Source organism: Dama dama, chromosome 21 (genome assembly GCF_033118175.1).
Source record: "Dama dama isolate Ldn47 chromosome 21, ASM3311817v1, whole genome shotgun sequence".
Classification (NCBI taxonomy): domain Eukaryota; kingdom Metazoa; phylum Chordata; class Mammalia; order Artiodactyla; family Cervidae; genus Dama; species Dama dama.
In genome coordinates, this window is record NC_083701.1 from 9639456 (window position 1) to 9656257 (window position 16802).

General features: G+C 48.5%; 1 protein-coding gene and 1 long non-coding RNA gene across 2 annotated transcripts in view; one reads left to right on the top strand and one right to left on the bottom strand.

The window, feature by feature from the left end:
- LOC133042522 (uncharacterized) overlaps positions 1-2304 on the bottom strand; it is a 54599-nt gene extending 52295 nt beyond the window's left edge. Inside the window, exon 1 of the long non-coding RNA XR_009689506.1 lies at positions 2153-2304. This is a non-coding gene — a long non-coding RNA (uncharacterized LOC133042522). The remainder of the gene's footprint in view (positions 1-2152) is intronic.
- A 12157-nt stretch (positions 2305-14461) lies between these two features.
- The window catches only part of KCNQ3 (potassium voltage-gated channel subfamily Q member 3), a 295288-nt gene continuing 292947 nt past the window's right edge, over positions 14462-16802 (top strand). The window contains 2 exon segments of the mRNA XM_061123179.1: positions 14462-14509; positions 14511-14965. Of these exon segments, the coding sequence (XP_060979162.1) occupies positions 14462-14509; positions 14511-14965 (503 nt within the window).

The following is a 16802-nucleotide window of genomic DNA, read 5'->3' on the forward strand; positions in this document are numbered from 1 at the left end:
CTCCTTCTGCTTCTTCCATAATCTTACTCATCAGTAAATGACACCACATTGTACTCAATTACTTAAACCAAAAACCAACTAGTTATCTTCAGTATCTTTCCTCCATTTAGCCTCTTATTCAGCCCATCACCACATCCTGTCAGTTCTGCCTGCCATGTATATCCTAAATCTATCTCACATCATCCCCCCTGTCACCACCTTGGTCCAAGACTCCAGCATCACTCCCGACATCTGACATAGCTCCTAACCCATCTCCTCCCATCTAACCCAGACTTCTTATATTCCATCTTCCATATGGTAGCCAGACCAATATAAAAATGTAAAGCAGTTCATGTCATAACATCCACACAAAATTCTACAATGCTTAGCATAGAGATTTAAGGGAAAAAAATACAAACTCTTAACTGCAGCTCACAAAGCCCCCGGCCCACACTGTTAATCCCATCTCCTTCTATGCCCTCTCCCAAAACATCCATTTATTCCATTACATGAAAGTTATCCTTGCAAGAAAGGCAAAAAACATAACACATGGAAATGTTATAGACAGTGTTAGAGGTGGTAAGTGCAATGGGAAAAAGAAAGGTAAAACAGAATAAGAAGGAAATATAGGGGTTTCAGGAAGATTATAGAACACAAGTTCAAGTTGGAAACAACATTTCAGCAGCTCTTCTAATAGGTGGAGTTAGCCACCTAGATAGGAGGGGGAGAACTTTTTAAGCAGAGAGTATCCATTTCCTATACAGTAGCTATAATAAAAAATTGCATCTTACATTCCAGTTTCTGAAGTTCAGACATTAAGCAAGAAAACACACAAGAAAACTGGGGAAAGTTCAGAGAATGAGCTATGGTTTTTATAGACTAAAATAGGATCATATGGAAAGATGTCTGAAGACTACTTTGGGCTACTTACTGCATCTAATGCTTCTATCACCCTGATGAGTTAGGTCCTGGTAGCCTCACTGTACAAAGGAAGAAACTAAGAGCAGAAAGACTTTAAATAACATGACCACACTGACCCAGCTAGTCTTTCCTTCTGTATATCTCCCTAGCACTCTGTAGCTCTCATCACGGAACTTGGTCAAATGGTCTTAACGATGGCTCGTTCAGTCCCCTGACTTTCCTGCAAGGCTGTGAGCCCTCAGAGGGGAAAGCTGAATCTTTCCCACTTAGCCCAGAGCTGGAAGCACCTGGCATGGCAGCTCACACCCCTCAGAATCCAATAACACGTGCTAAATGAATGCATACATTCCTGACCCCAAGTTCAGATCCTGCTCTGATCAGCCCTAAGTCTGAAGTCCTGCACCATGAATTATAGTATGGGCCCCATCAGAGTGAGTTGATTTGAAAAACAGTCATAAATTCTATGACACTCTTTCCATTGGGTCAGTGTCCAAATCTGAGGGGCTTTTAACTCCTCCAGCCAATGGAGTTTGCTGTGACGCTGTGTGACCCTGAGGTTGGGTCACAAAAGGTCATAAAACTTCCACCTCACTCTGGAACACTTGCTGCCTGTTGTCCCAAGGGGACCACATGAAGGCACCCTGGCCGACAGCCCTACTGGGGTCCCCAGTGAAGAGGCTGTCCTGGAAGTGGATCCTCTCACCCCAGATGACCCAAACCCACTCATCAAGTCTTCCCAGCTGAGGCTCAAACATGGCGCAGTAACGGGCCAGCGGAGTCGTGTTGGTTCCATAGCCATAGATGGAACAAGAAGGAAAATCTTATGCTCACGTTGACTTAAATGCTGTGTTGACAGCTTATCTGCCTTACCGGAATGTAAGCTTTCTGAGTGCAGGAATTTTTGCTTCCTTTGTTCAAAGCTGTATTTCTGGCACCTAGGAGAGGACATGACATGTAGTAGCTGCTCAAATGAAATAGCTGCTCATATGAAATGAATGAAGTTTTAAACACAGAAATAGAGAAGCAGGAGAAAAACAAACAAACAAACAAAAAACAGCTCTTAGCTTCTGGCCAAAGCTAGGAGGGAAGCATGAAGCTTGTAAGATCCCCAACGATAGCATGATAAAACCATACTGATGCTTCAGGAAAGCCTGGATCTTTCTGAAACAGTTGATTGCAATCATTGTCTTACCCTTCTCCATCATCTTCCTAGAGAGTAAGAGATTTTTCCATGATTTGGTTTATGTCTTACCTTATTCCTTGCCAAGCCTGGAAGATCCTAGAAACTCTTCGTTGCTCCAGAAATATTTAGTGAATGAGATCTCATGCATCCCAAACCAGAGAGCCAAGTTTTATATCCGTGAGTGTAATACAAAACTGAGCTCTTAATTTGGAAAGGAAAGAATCAGCTACTTAATATGCAACGTCAGCAGCCTTGTAGATTTTATGGTTCCAAACAGAACTGCGTGTCCCCAAGCCCAGTCGATTTCCTGTTTGTTATCACATTAGACCTATTTCAAGGCAGATGGAAAATTTGAAGGACATCTCCAGCTATTAAGACGGGCATAAATCTTTCAGGACTGCATATAAATACATAATACTTCCCATTAGCATTTTTTTGAAATTAGGGTCCCCGTAATTTCTTGATTAAGCAGGAGCTCTTTTCTCATGTAATTCTGCTCCTTTCAGTTGATAATTGGGCTCCCAAAATCTATAGGGCTTGGTAGGAACCCCTGTTGATGTCAATCCTGCTTTTAAGACAGGCTTTATTTAAAATTCCATACAAAGATCTTTGTTGGTCCCCTCTTTGACCTTCACTCTGCCTGCATGTTTTTTTTTTAAACATTCTTCTTCTATTTTTTAAGTTTATTTTTTCTTCTGGGTGAGCTTGTAGCATGCAGGATCTTAGTTCCGTGACTATACTCGAACTCATGCTCCCCGCATTGAAAATGGGGAATCCTCACCCCTGGACTCCCGGGGAGGCCCCTGCCTGAATTTTTTTAACGTTTTATTTTGTATTAGGGTACAGCTGATTAACAATGTTGTCATACTTGTAGTATGTCATACATACTTTCAGAATGTATCCACCCTCCCCCAAAGTCCCCTCCCATCCTGGCTGCCACATAACATTGAGCAGAGTTCCCTGTGCTATACAGCAGGTCTTTGTTGGTTATCTATTTTAAATATAGCAACGGGTACCTGTTCATCCCAAACTCCCTGACCATCCCTTTCTCCCACTTCCCACCCCCCAACACGCAACCATAAGTTTGGAGAACTATTTTGAATTAAAAGAAGATAACAGCTATAGTATAAGTATACGACAACCCAACAACGAAAGGTATATGACATTTGATGGCCTGTTTCCATATATTTTTTTAAGAAGGAGAGTTTCCAGTCTGACAACCACTCTGGGTTGTCACTCACAGAGAAAGCTTGAGGCCAGGGAGGGAAGTACAGAGATCCTCCCACTGGAGTAGGGCTGTGTCCAAGTGTGGCCCCTGTATGAGGTCTAGGAGGTGGGAAACAGATTGGGGGAGCACTGATCCCCCAGAAGTGGGAGCCCAAGAGTCTCTTCCCCATTCTCTCAGAGCTTTTTGTCCTTCCTCTCCTTTTATCCATCACCATTATCGCAATCCGACTTGCCGCTACCATTATGAACTGCGCCCTCTTGTGATAGGTGCCACGCACTACACCTCACATAAGCCCCACAGCTTTCTGTGACCTGCCTGGTCCCCCCAACACAGGGAACTTTTGCAAACCTGGTCAGGACTTCCACTGAAAAAGCCTGTTGGTGTGGTCCAGAAAATTTACAAATTAGCACCCATTTAAAAGGGAGTCTGAAGTCAAGATTTTTTAAACAGTGGCTGTTCTTCCGTTGAGGAAGAAAAATATTCTTTTCATATTTTTTTCCTAAATTGACTTTTCAAAAGAAAAATCAAGACATCACTGAGTTCTTTTAATAAATAATACAATATCTTACTTGTGTTAGATTATTTAGTCTTTCAGTATTCTTCTTAGGGAGCTTTTAATACGGATATAATATTTCATATAAAATATGGGAATGATAATAAAATTAGGCTCAAAGAAATGAATAATGAGTCAAATAGCAATAAGAATGTGACCCAAAAACCACCTTCAAGGGAACAATAATTTCTTTGGGTCTCTGTATTTAACCTTGAACTTCATCACAACTACATGAGATAGACGTTATTAACAGCTCCATTTTCCTAAAGAGGAAAATGAACATGCGGGAATGTTCATAGCCTCACCAAGTCCACTTAGGCAGAAAGTGCCGAGGTTGGGATTGAAGCCTACGTCTTCAAACACTGAAACTTCAAACACTGCCCTCCTAGGAAACACCTGAGTTTTAGCAGCCATGTTATAGTCACATCACCTGGGGAACACATTCTCTCATCGTGAAGAAGAAATTTCTGGTTACGGAAACTCCATCTTCTGAGATTTGGAGAAAAATCTGAGTCTTTGCTCAGCCATTGTTCTCTGCTTTTGGGCAACCCATCTATATCTGTGTAAAGCTGACCTCAGTGGGCAGTGGTGAGAATTAAATAAGGTGCAGAACGCACGGTCCCTGACAGCAGAGGGCTTCCCAAAGAGTATGCACTGATTATTCAGCATTCAGATTCCTTAGAAGTCTACGGGCTGGAGATATTCAAGTAGAGACCAAAGGACTTGGCTATAGATTGAACTGGATTCACAATTTATTAGCTAGGTTCATGACCTTTTAGTGGAAGGTAGAATATCTGTAGTGGGCTCATGTTATGAGCTGAATTGTACCCCCAGCCCCGGAATTCGAATGTTGGTACCCTAGCCTGTAGGACCTCGTGTGTGACTGCATCAGGAGACAGGGCCTTTAAAGAGGTGATTAAGTTAAATGAAGCTGTTAGGATGGGCCCAATCCAATATGACCAGTGTCCTCATAAAAAGAGGGAATTTGGACACATAAAGAGACACCAGGAGTTGGCACACACAGGCAAGAGAACGTGTGAAGCCACAGAGAGTGGCACCAGAAGAAATCAACCCTGCCAACAAGTTGGTCTTGGACTTTCAGCTCCAGGACTATGAAAAAACAAATTTCTGTCCTTTAGGCCAGCCAATCTGTGGCATTTTGTTTTGGCACTGCTGGCAGACAAATACAGCTTGCAATCAGCATTTTTATAAGCTATAGAATAGCAGATATCAGAAGGTATATTCAGTCAGACTAGCACTGTTTCAAGAACTGTTCATTTCAGTGGATTATGTGTATATTACCTAGTTGCAATGTAACATTAGTCACAAGGTCGTGTCTGACTCTTTGCAACCCCATAGACTGTAGCCTGCCAGGCTCTCCTCTGACCATGGCATTCTCCAGGCAAGAATGCTGGCGTGGGTTGCCATTTCCTCGCTCCAGGGGATCTTCCCAACTCAGGGATCAAACTTGGATCTCCTGCATTGCAGGCAGACTCTTTACTGTCTGAGCCACCAGAGAAGCAGTATATTACGTGGTCTGGGTTATAATATAAACGTGGGTCACCATCATCGAAGATGGAGTAACACTGAACTTAACACCCAGGAGTTCTCTTCTAATTCAGATATCATGACTCGATGGGCATGAGTTTGAGTAAACTCCGGGAGTTTGTGATGGACAGGGAGGCCTGGTGTGCTGCGATTCATGGGGTCGCAAAGAGTCTGACACGACTGAGCGACTGAACTGAACTGAATAATTAGTATTATCATAATTAACATGTTAATATTCATAGTGTATCAGTTAATATGGATTAATTGCCTCTAAGTACCAAAGGTTTGCAAACGTTAACTCCCTTACTCCTAAAACATCCCTTTAAGATAATCATTATTCCTATTTTACAGATGAAGTTGAGACATTGAATATTTAACCAATCCAGGGTCAAACACTTAGCATTTTTCAGAGAAAGGATTCCTGCCCAGAGAAGCCTGTTTCAAAAGCCTGCATTCACTGTAGTCAGCATCACGGGGCAGCTGCCCATAATCTTCTGTCCCGTTACTTAGCACCCAGGCATCAGCTTCCCCTCTGCAAAGTGTTCAGTGATGGAAACTCAGAAGACCTTGGACTTCCTAGGCTCCGCGCACGTGACTGACTGCGGGTACAATGGACCTTTTATGATGACAGTAAGAACCGGGAGCGCTCCTCCAGTTGGCATGGAGCTTTTCTCACTGTCAACTAGGTAAACGGAGTCTCGTGATGTCTGTGGGGGCAGATAAAGAAGCACAACCGTCTACTCCATCAGGAGCGGGAGGAGGTGAGAAAAGGGCCCCAGAACTCCTCGTCTGAAGACCCTGTGAATAGCGCGCTGCCCTCCTGCGCCAACAGGCTCCAGGCCAGACACTCTTGAACGCAGGTACACGGGCTCATTAGCAGGGAAATGGCAGCGGGTAATTGGAATATGTAAATGGCATGGGCAAACAGGGTGCTTTAACAATCAAGACCCGAAGAGAAAGAGCTTAATTTGATGGAGAGGAAGGAACAGACTGCCCAGGGAGCCAATTACTGGAGCCAGAGGATGGATGCTCAGCTTAGCAGGGGCCCCACAGTCAGGAGGGAGGGAGGCTGGGACATTGAGTGAGTGTGCTTCTGCCTCTAAAATGCCAAGTGACCTGGTGACGCAGCCCTGCCTTTTTCCAGATGCCAATTCTTGAGAACTCTTTTTGCTAAATACCTCTTGCTGCCATCCCCCCTCCTCTCCGGGGCCTCCACCTCTTTCCTGCTGGACCTCAGCATCTTTCAGATGGGCTCCACCAACAGTCTTCGTACTGCTCCTGGAGAATTAATTCCTCCCACTCCCAACCTTTCTTCCACAGAGTCCTCACAAAGCCTTTTGTGCAATCACCTGGGATCACGTGAGCCTATGCTTAAAGCACCTCTCGGTCCCCAGGTTTATAAGCCTGGTGCACAGGCGAGCCTGCCCTGCAGAGACCCTGATCCATTTATGCTCACTTCCAGCCATCTGAACCTCTTGCCCTAGAAACTCCACACCGTCTCCACAGAGCCTTTGCATATGCTGGGCCTTCCACCTGGCACAGAATTCTCAGCGAATAATATAACTTAGGGGTTGAAAGTATAAACTCTAGATAACCTGAACTTGAATTTTGGGACCAACATTTTTTGCTGTGTAGCTTTGAACAGAGTACTTAACTTCTCTGTCATTTCATCATAGTTAATAGAGAGCAATAACCAGTAAACCTCTCTCATAACTTTGTTGCTGGGATTAAATAAGATAAACCCAGTGCCAGGCATACAGCAAGCACTCAATAAATGTAAATAATGATGATGATGGCAACGATTGTCTATCGTGAACCAGGTTATTGAAAAGCCATGATGACATAGAGATGAGTGAATTGTTTTGCATAGCTTGTCTTATCTTTTCATCTAAACATGGAATTCATTCCTCAACTTTCTTTTCTTTTTTCCTCCTGTTTCCCACAGGTAGAGAGCAATACATGAAACAGGCAATCAATAAATGTTCACTGGAAAGACAAATGAATGAATTCATTAGATGGATGAATTGACCATTTTACCCAATATAATTCAGTTCAGTTCAGTCGCTCAGTCGTGTCCAACTCTTTGCGACCCCATGGACTGCAGCATGCCAGGTTTCCCTGTCCATTACCAACTCCCAGAGCTTACTCAGACTCATGTCCATTGAGTCAGTCATGCCATCCAACCATCTCATCCTCTGTCATCCCCTTCTCCACCTGCCCTCAATCTTTCCCAGCATCAGGGTCTTTTCCAATGAGTCTGTTCTTCGCATCAGGTGGCCAAAGTATGGGAGTTTCAGCTTCAGCATTAGTTCTTCCAATGAATATTCAGGACTGATCTCCTTTGGGATGGACTGGTTGGATCTCCTTGCAGTCCAAGGGCTCTCAAGAGTCTTCTCCAATACCACAGTTCAAAAGCATCAATTCTTAAGCGCTCAGCTTTCTTTATAGTCCAACTTTCACATCCATACATGACTAAAGGAAAATTATATACAATTATTTAAAAGAAAAAGTCAGAATGACATGCAGAAACATGCAAAGTAAGTTTAAAGGTTAATGTAAGAATGGCAAAGGCAAGACAGGAAAGAGAAATATGCTTTCTCCCTGAGAGCCACCAAAACTAAACCCTTTGGTTCTTGCCATCTGGGTTGAAGCTGAATACCTTTTGGCTCAAAGCTCAAATCACCCCTCCTGATTTGAGTTGCCTTCTACAGACATGTGTCCAAATACCTTTAAGTAATGTGAACAGTTACTCAAACTGGCTTCCCTGATAGCTGAGTTGGTAAAGAATCCACATGCAATGCAGGAGATCCTGGCTTGATCCCTGGCTCAGGAAGATCCGCTGGAGAAGAGATAGGCTACCCTCTCCATATTCTTGGGCTTCCCTTGTTGCTCAGCTGGTAAAGAATTCACCTGCAATGTGGAAGACCTGCGTTCAATCCCTGGAATGGGAAGATCCCCTGGAGAAGGGAAAGGCTACCCACTCCAGTATTCTGGCCTGGAGAATTCCATGGACTACAGTCCGTGGGATCGAAAATAGTCCGACACGACTGAGCACCTTTCACTTTCACTTTGAACGTGAGCAGTACATCACAGGCTACAAGGTTCTGCCTTATCACGGGTCCCTGAATGGTATTCAGACCATTTTGCAGATGAGGAAACTGAGGCCTGATGAGCTCAGCAGCTAGCCCAAGGTCACTAAGCTCAGAGTCAGAGTTGGGACTGGAATGTGAGTCGAGGTCTAAGCTCCGCACTTTAAGCTGCCCTCGGCCTCTGGGTGAAGGTGCAGTGGTGTCCTGTCGCCACTCTCACCTTATTCATTCCCAGGAAGTCTCCTCACTTGCAAGGAAGCCCTCATGTAGAGTGGCCTGAAGTTTAGGAGAAGGAAAACAAAGGCATGGAGGAAGGGAAGAGGGCAGCACATCTGAGGATTTGCTGTAGCTGGGTTTTCAAGAACAAAAATACATATAGGGAAGGCGTGGGATCCTTCCTTTTCAAACACATTTCCTCTTGGCCTGAGGATGTTACAAGACCTAAAATTGGAGCTTGTCCTGTCTCTTCCAAAAAAAGCAGTGTCTCCTTAGCTGCAAAGACCTGTCTCACTGGCTCCTCCCAGAGGTAGAGTTGTAACAGGCAAGGGGGGCATGCAGGATCTGATTAGAAGCAGCTTTATGAGGGATTCTGTGAGAGTGAATAATATGTGTTCAGTCCATGGAAGGTAATGTCGACAGAAACATAATCGGTATGGGAGGCAATTCCGTATCCAGGAGATGTGTCTGTTCCAGTGAGGTTACATCATCCCACCCACAATTAGAAGGTCCAGTGCAATCGACCTGCCATCAGGTGGCTGGCTGGGGGAGGGGGAAAGGGGAGGGGGAAGGTGCCCTATTGGGGGCTATTAGGGGCTGAGCGTTGGTCTTCTCTGCATTAGTGTTAGTCACCACCAGAATATTAACATAGACTACTTTTGGGTGCAAGATGACAAATTATTATCATTGCCTTTTTGTTGATCTATATTTAATAACTTATGTACAACTATATGTACTTCTTGTGCAATAAAGAAAAGTAATAATATAAATAAAAGCAATAAAAATAAAGTAAATTCTAACATGGTCTAAAACACAAGGTGTTTTGGGAGCTGGGTGAGAAGGGAGGCAGGGGCTCCCACTCGCCTGTTCCTGTGACCCTGAGATCCTGCCCTGCTCCTTGGATCACAGTCATGGGCTTCCCTGGTGGCTCAGTCAGTAAAAACAATCTGCCTGCAATGCAGAAGATTGCCTACAATGCAGGAGATCAGGGTTCGATCCCTGGGTCAGCCAGATTCCCTGGAGAAAGAAATGGCAACCCTTGCTGGGAAATCCCATGGACAGAGGAGCCTGGCAGGTGACAGTCCGTGCGATCGCAAGAGTCACACACAACTTAGCAATAAACCACCACCACCATGACGGTAGCCATCGCAGGAAGTGCTGTCATCTCCTGCAAGCACACTTCTGTTCATTTTGTTACTACATGCCTAACCCTGGGAAGAAGGATTTACAGAGGCAGAAACTGAGGTTCAGATAAGGTCTCTTAGTCTCTCTCCCTCTCTCTCCTTATTTATTCTCAGCAAGGCTCTCTGTCTGCAAAGGGGAAAGAATTCACTGGCCCTACAGAACAGTGACATGAAGACCAGGAGAGGTGAAAACAAAAGCAAAGTAATGGAGTGGGGATACAGAGAGGAAAATGTAAGAACTAGAGGAAAATGTAAGGAAGTGACTGGGTTTCATGCAAAGCCAGGAGGGGGTGCCCTACTTGCACCACGGACCCCTGTCCAACCCTTGAGGATACTCTATCACTGAACTACCAGCATCCGGTTGATACCTGAGGCTCTTGGGACTTCAGGGTTCAAAAACAATCCCTTCCAGTGGGATGTAGGATGCTTGATTTCCATTAGTTGGAATCTGTACTATTGAGGGTTGAGATTACACACTTTCCCAAATAGCACTCAGAGCGCACCCAGATTTTTTGTGATATTTCCAAACTCCCGATCTGAACAACACTCTTCACTGAATTAGAAAACCGTTGAAGCAAATCAATTTCCAAACTCCCTTGCAATTTCCCTATCATTGGATTTAATTGGATCAAAATTATGCATTTAATATTGAGTTTACTTCACCCTTTTGGGGCAGCACGAATGTAGTCCTTGCCCTTGATCTTAAAGCATTAATATTTGACAGTCTGCAGCTCTCATCAAAATAGGAGTCTTTTCAAGTGCCTGAGGTTCAAGCTGTCATTTTGGAAATCTGAGCTTTTGATTAATTGTACAGTAATGAATTCTGACGTCTTTTTCCTATGTGGTTCTTGACTACCTTTTTATGCTTATCTAGGGAGGCTTTTTAAGTGTTGACAATTTTTTTTTTTGTCACTATGTTACTAAAGTTGCAAGAAAACTAACATTTCCTAAGATTAAAGACTTCCATAATGGTAAAAGACAAAAACAAAAATCTCAGACCCGGACATACAGTTCAGTTCAGTTCAGTTCAGTTCAGTTGCTCAGTCGTGTCCAACTCTTTGTGATCCCCTGAACTGCAGCACGCCAGGCCTCCCTGTCCATCACCAACTCCCAGAGTCTACCCAAACCCATGTCCATTGAGTTGGTGATGCCATCCAACCATCTCATCTTTTGTCTTCCCCTTCTTCTCCTGCCCTCAATTTTTCCCAGCATCAGGGTCTCAGACATACAGTGAATGCTTCATTAGGTGCCAGCCATTGTTCTGGGGTCTTTGCATTCTGCATTCATTTATTCATCATTATCTCACGCTGGCAATAATATTGAGAGGTTACTATTATAAATAACAGGCATCCTTCTAGGATGCTGACCACTTGCATTTGTTTAGAGACAGAATAGTAAACAAAATGCAAATATGACCATTTCAGGCAGTGATAAATGTAATGAGTAAGTAAAACAGAAAGGGATTGGGAGAGAAGGGTAACTTTATAAAAGGTGCTTAAATACAGAGGGCAGAATTTTTCTAGGTAGTTGGGATTGGGCTGGGGCAGACAGTACAGGTATGTGTTGGTATTTGGGGGGTGGAGGGTAACAGATGTCAGGGAGCCCAGTTCAGGTGTCCCCCCTTCTGTTTGGGACTTTTCTCACCGGAGGCGATTCCCTTTCTCCATACTTCTCCTCCTTCCCAGGGTTTGGACTGACTGGTTACTTACTTGTTCCAACTCATTGTTGAGCATCCATCTATTCGTAAACTTTCATGGGGGCTTTGCCACTCATGGAGTCCTGTTTCCATCTACCAGTTCATGCAGTCCTTACAAAGCTCACCCCATAGCCCACTGACCAAGGTACAGTTTTTCTTCACTGGGTTTTCATGACTTATTTTATATAAAATTCTCATATGAGAGACACTTTCTGGACAAACTATTCTGTTGTACCAAGCAGTTTATTTTTGTGCTGGTACAACACCATTTTAAGGACTTCAGCCTTGCTGTATAGTTTAACTCCCCTTTTTCTAAACTCCCTCCTTGAAACTCCAGCCTTCTTGGTTCTGAGAATTCCGAGGCTCTTCCCTCTGACAGTCATTCACACAGGTCCCCCCGGCCCCTTCCTCACCCAACACGTCCACTCCGTTTTCTTGCTGCCCCTCCCCCAACTCTTCTCTCCTCCCCCATCCCTTCACCCTTCCCTCATCCTTTCTCCTTTTCCCCATTTTCTCTCTCCCCTAGGCTCCTGCCCTTCTCTCTCTTTCACTCTCCTTTGCTCCAAGTGAATCCAGAGCCACAATCCACCTGCAGGCCTTCTGATCACTCCATTCTTTTTTGTTTGTTTGTTGTTTTTTAAAAAATTTCATTATTTATTTATTTTTTCGCCAATTATTTTTATTAGTTGGAGGCTAATTACTTTACAATATTGTGGTGGTTTTTGCCATACATTGACATGAATCAGCCATGGATTTACATGTGTTCCCCATCCTGATCCCCCCTCCCCTCTCCCTCCCCATCCCATCCCTCTGGGTCTTCCCAGTGCACCAGTCCAGAGCACTGGTCTCATGCATCCAACCTGGACCAGTGAGCTGTTTCACACTTGATAATATACATGTTTTGACGCTGTTCTCTCAGATCATACCACCCTCGGCTTCTCCCACAGAGTCCAAAAGTCTGTTCTATACATCTGTGTCTCTTTTTCTGTCTTGCATATAGGGTTACCGTTACATCTGATCACTCCATTCTATACCCTAGGGGTAGATCCTAGGCTTGACCTTGCTCACAGCCCCTCCCCTCCACCCAGGCGAGCTTACAAGAGGGAAAGAGTGAAAAGCAAAGGAGGCACCAGGTACTTCCAGGGGGCGCTAGTGGGAAAGAACTCGCCTGCCAATGCAGGAGACTCAGGAGACACTGGTTGGATCCCTGGGTCAGGAAGATCCCCTGGAGGAGGGCACGGCAACCCACTCCAGTATTCTTGCCTGGAGAATCCCATGGACAGAGGAGCCTGGTGGGCTACAGTCCATGGGGTCACAGAGTCGGACACGACTGAACTGGCTTAGCACGCCGCACAAGATAGCAGGACAGCAGGAATGAAGGGTTTTCTTAACGGTGGTGGGCATGGTGGAAGGGAGGGAGGGAGTCAGGTTCAAAGGGCAAGACCCTAGTGAATTAACAAGATCTAGTCCGCCCCCCCATCCCTCCCCAACTGAGGCCTCACCTTCCTCTTCTCTCTCTGGAGCTCAAGAAGTTCAAGCCGCCCTTTACCTTTGCAGTTACTGTTCTGCTGCCTGGAAGGCGCTTCTGGACATTAACGTAGTTGCTCCAGCTTGCTATTTCATCTCTTCTCCGAAACATCACCTCCACGGTGAGGCCTCCCAGGGACAGACAATTTAAAGAAGCTCCCCGCTTCTAGCCCTGCATGCCTATTTTCTTTCTTCCTTGAATTACCAGCAGAGGAAATTATGCCGTTCCCGTGTGTTTCGCCGTTATTGTTTTCCACCTTTCGAGAAGGCAAGCTCTCTGAGCACAAGGACCTCACGTGGGTTTAGTCACTGAATGAATGAGCAGAAACTCAGACAAGAGAGGGAAGGACCTGCCAAGAGCGCAAGTTAGGAGCGAAACCGATTCCCCGCGTCCTATTTCTTCGCCCTCTGCTCACGCTAGCTGGTGGAGGTGCCACTCAAGGGCCAGGGGCGTGAGGGCGGAACGAACCACGACTGGAGAGCCACGAGCATCGCTGCCCCCAGCAGCGATGGGTCCCCGGTGCGCTCCGCCGTGGCCAACCCAGCAACTTGGATTTTACTTCCCAAGCCAAGAAGCCGGGTTGGGAGGTGACTAGAAAAATCTGAAGATGCCAGAACCGGGAAAAAAAGACCAAGACCCCCTCCCACCCACCCAGTGCCTCCTCCTCTTTTCGTCTTTTCCCCCCACGCCCAGCTTGGGGAAAGCCCCAACGCCCACGGGAGCGCGGGGAGTCCCGCACCGCGGCCGCAGCCGCGCGCACGGGCGATCCCGGGCCGCGGGGCGCGCAGGGTAGGGGCGCGGGGAGGGGCGGGGCGCCGCCGTGGGCCTCCGGCCGCGACGGGGCGGGACAATGGGGCCCCACCCCGGCGAGGGCGGGAGGGAGGCGGCGTGCGCTCGGCCCACCGCGCGCTCGCTCGCCGCTGCTGCCGCCGCCGGAGCGAGGCTGAGGCTGGAGCGGGCGGGGAGGGGCGCGGAGGGGAGCGCGGAGGCGGGAGGAGGCGGCGGCGGCGGCGGCGCGTGTGGCGGGCGGGAGGGAGGGAGGGCGGCTGGCCCCGGGCTTGTAAATAAACTGCGATGCTGTCTCGGGCTCGCCGGCCCGGGTGCCGCCGCCGCCGCCGCCGCCCGGGAGCGCCGGTGCCGGGCCCCCGCCGCCGCGCACCCTAGCGCCTCCGCGCCAGCCTCGCGCGCCCTCGCCCGCTTCCCGCAGCCCCCGACCCGCGCCCCTCGGGGTCCCGCGGCGGAACCGCGCGGGATGTGACCCTTTCCCCCTGCCCCCCGGGGCCCCGCCTTAGCCTGCTTTTGGGAGGGGGGGCGGGTGGGGAGGGGCGCGCGGATCATGGCATTGGAGTTCCCGGGCTTGCAGCCGCCGCCGCCGCCTCTTCCACGCAGCCCGAGCGCCCCTTCTTCCCGGAGCAGCAGCGGAGAAGGCGAAGCGGCCGGCGGGGGCGAGGCAGATGGGGCTCAAGGCGCGCAGGCCGGCGGGGGCGGCTGGCGGCGGCGGCGACGGGGGCGGCGGAGGCGGCGGGGCCGCTAACCCGGCCGGAGGGGACGCGGCGGCGGCCGGCGACGAGGAGCGGAAAGTGGGGCTAGCGCCGGGCGACGTGGAGCAAGTCACCTTGGCGCTGGGAGCCGGAGCTGACAAAGACGGGACCCTGCTGCTGGAGGGCGGCGGCCGCGACGAGGGCCAGCGGAGGACCCCGCAGGGCATCGGGCTCCTGGCCAAGACGCCCCTGAGCCGCCCCGTCAAGAGGAACAACGCCAAGTACAGACGCATCCAAACTTTGATCTACGACGCCCTCGAGAGACCGCGGGGCTGGGCGCTGCTCTACCACGCGCTTGTGTGAGTACCGGCCCTCTCCGGGAGCCCCTCGGAGGCGGTGCGTGAGGTGGGGCGGGCGTTCGGGGTGCGGGCTGGAGCTGAGGATGGCTCTGGGGCTTCCTAGTCCAGGGGCGCCCGTCCACCGAACTGGAGAGCAGCCTGCCCTCTGCTGTGTGTGCCTGTGTGTCTGTGGACCACTATCAGGGTGTTGGACACCTGGGAGTTGAACCCCAGGGCTTAAAAAAAAACCCAAGCGTGGCTCCTCAGCTGATTTGGAGATCGAATTGGCACCTCTGTGTGCGAGCGCGGGTGCGCGTTTGTGGCACCGTCTCCGGATGTTGGTGGCCAAGCTTAAAAGAATTCGGTGGTTTTTCTAATTAACGAGGCGGTTGAACGGGATAAAGCGGATCCTCCCATGCGCGCTGTGTTTCTGCTTGGGGTGGGTCCCTTCTACTTGGGATCGCTGCTGAGTTTAGGTGATAAATCCTGCAGTTCGGTATGGGAGTGTACACTGCCCACAGTGGGGTGTGTGTGTGTGTGTGTGTGTGAGTGTGAGCGCGGCTATCGATTGCTTGCTTGTGCTGCCCTTTTTCGGGCTCCATTCTGGTGTGGAAAGGAACGTGGTTTGCTCCATTTGGGGACTGGGGCTAGCCAAAACGCATCTTTTGGGGTTCTCTTTAGGGAAGTGAATGAGAGAGAGGGATGAGGGGAAACTGACTAGGATTCTCCGGCTGTAAGCCTGGAATGAGGGCTGGGGGCTTCACCTTGCCCGTAGATGAGGGCCAGGGATCATTTTGGCTGAAACATCTCCACAATTTGGTCTTATCATACCCTCCACCTCAGCTCCTTCCCGGTCTCTTGCTGCGCCTGGCCAGGGCAGAGGGAGAATGAAGGGGCCTGGGCTGAAGCTTTGCCGCCAGGTCCCCCTCCCCTGGAAAGAGTCTGTTTCTGGCCAGGATGTAAATGCGTGGTGGGCAGGAAGATGGAACTTCTTTTGCGCCCAGTGCTCTGGATAGAAAATCCTGCTGTGTTTGGGGAGGGGAGGATGATAGTGGTGGCTTCTTTCCCAGGAGGGGAAGCCAGGGTTGTCAACATGCACCCCCCGCCCGCCCCATCCCCCGCCGGGCTGGCAGGGCACTTCCAGGTACCCCTTGCTTCCTGTCTGTGGCTTAGTCATTCTGATGCCTGCTCCTTAGGAAGCTGTACCATTACCAGGGTTTTGGCGGGGAAATGACCAAGACCTTGACCCTTCTGCCTGTGCTTTTAGCAGTGAATATTCCTCCCTGGTCTTCTCCAATTGACCGACGACTAATGGGTGGAAAGGGAGCCTTGGAGTTAAACACTACCTGCCAATCTTCCTTGGCTGGAAAGGCAGTTCCAGATTTGGCCACCAGGTGGGGGCCTCCGCACAGGACCTCAGGCTTGGCAACAGGTTTCATCTGAGAGGTTCCTGAAGCCTTGCAACGGTGCCTGCCTGAAACTGAGGCCCCAAAGGCATCCAACCAGGAATGTGGGTTGTTGTTTTTTGGGGGGAGGGGCGGGGGAATCTAGCCTATGGCATCCAGGTCTGCGTGTATTTGCAGGTGTTAGTGGCTGGAGAGAAGGGTTAGCAATTGCTCTTCTGTTTGCTTTCGTCAGTTGATAAAAAGGGATTAAAATATATTCTTCTCTGTCTCTAGTGCTGTATTTAGTTAAATTGAACTGATGGTAATACTGGAATATGCGATAATAAGGCATATAGATTACTTGAGTGCACACAAGCATACACGGCTTCACACATCCTTTTGACATCAATGGCGTCCTGTACATATTGGCCGACTTCTGAACCTGGGGTCCCACTGGAGTTTGTGGGCTCCCT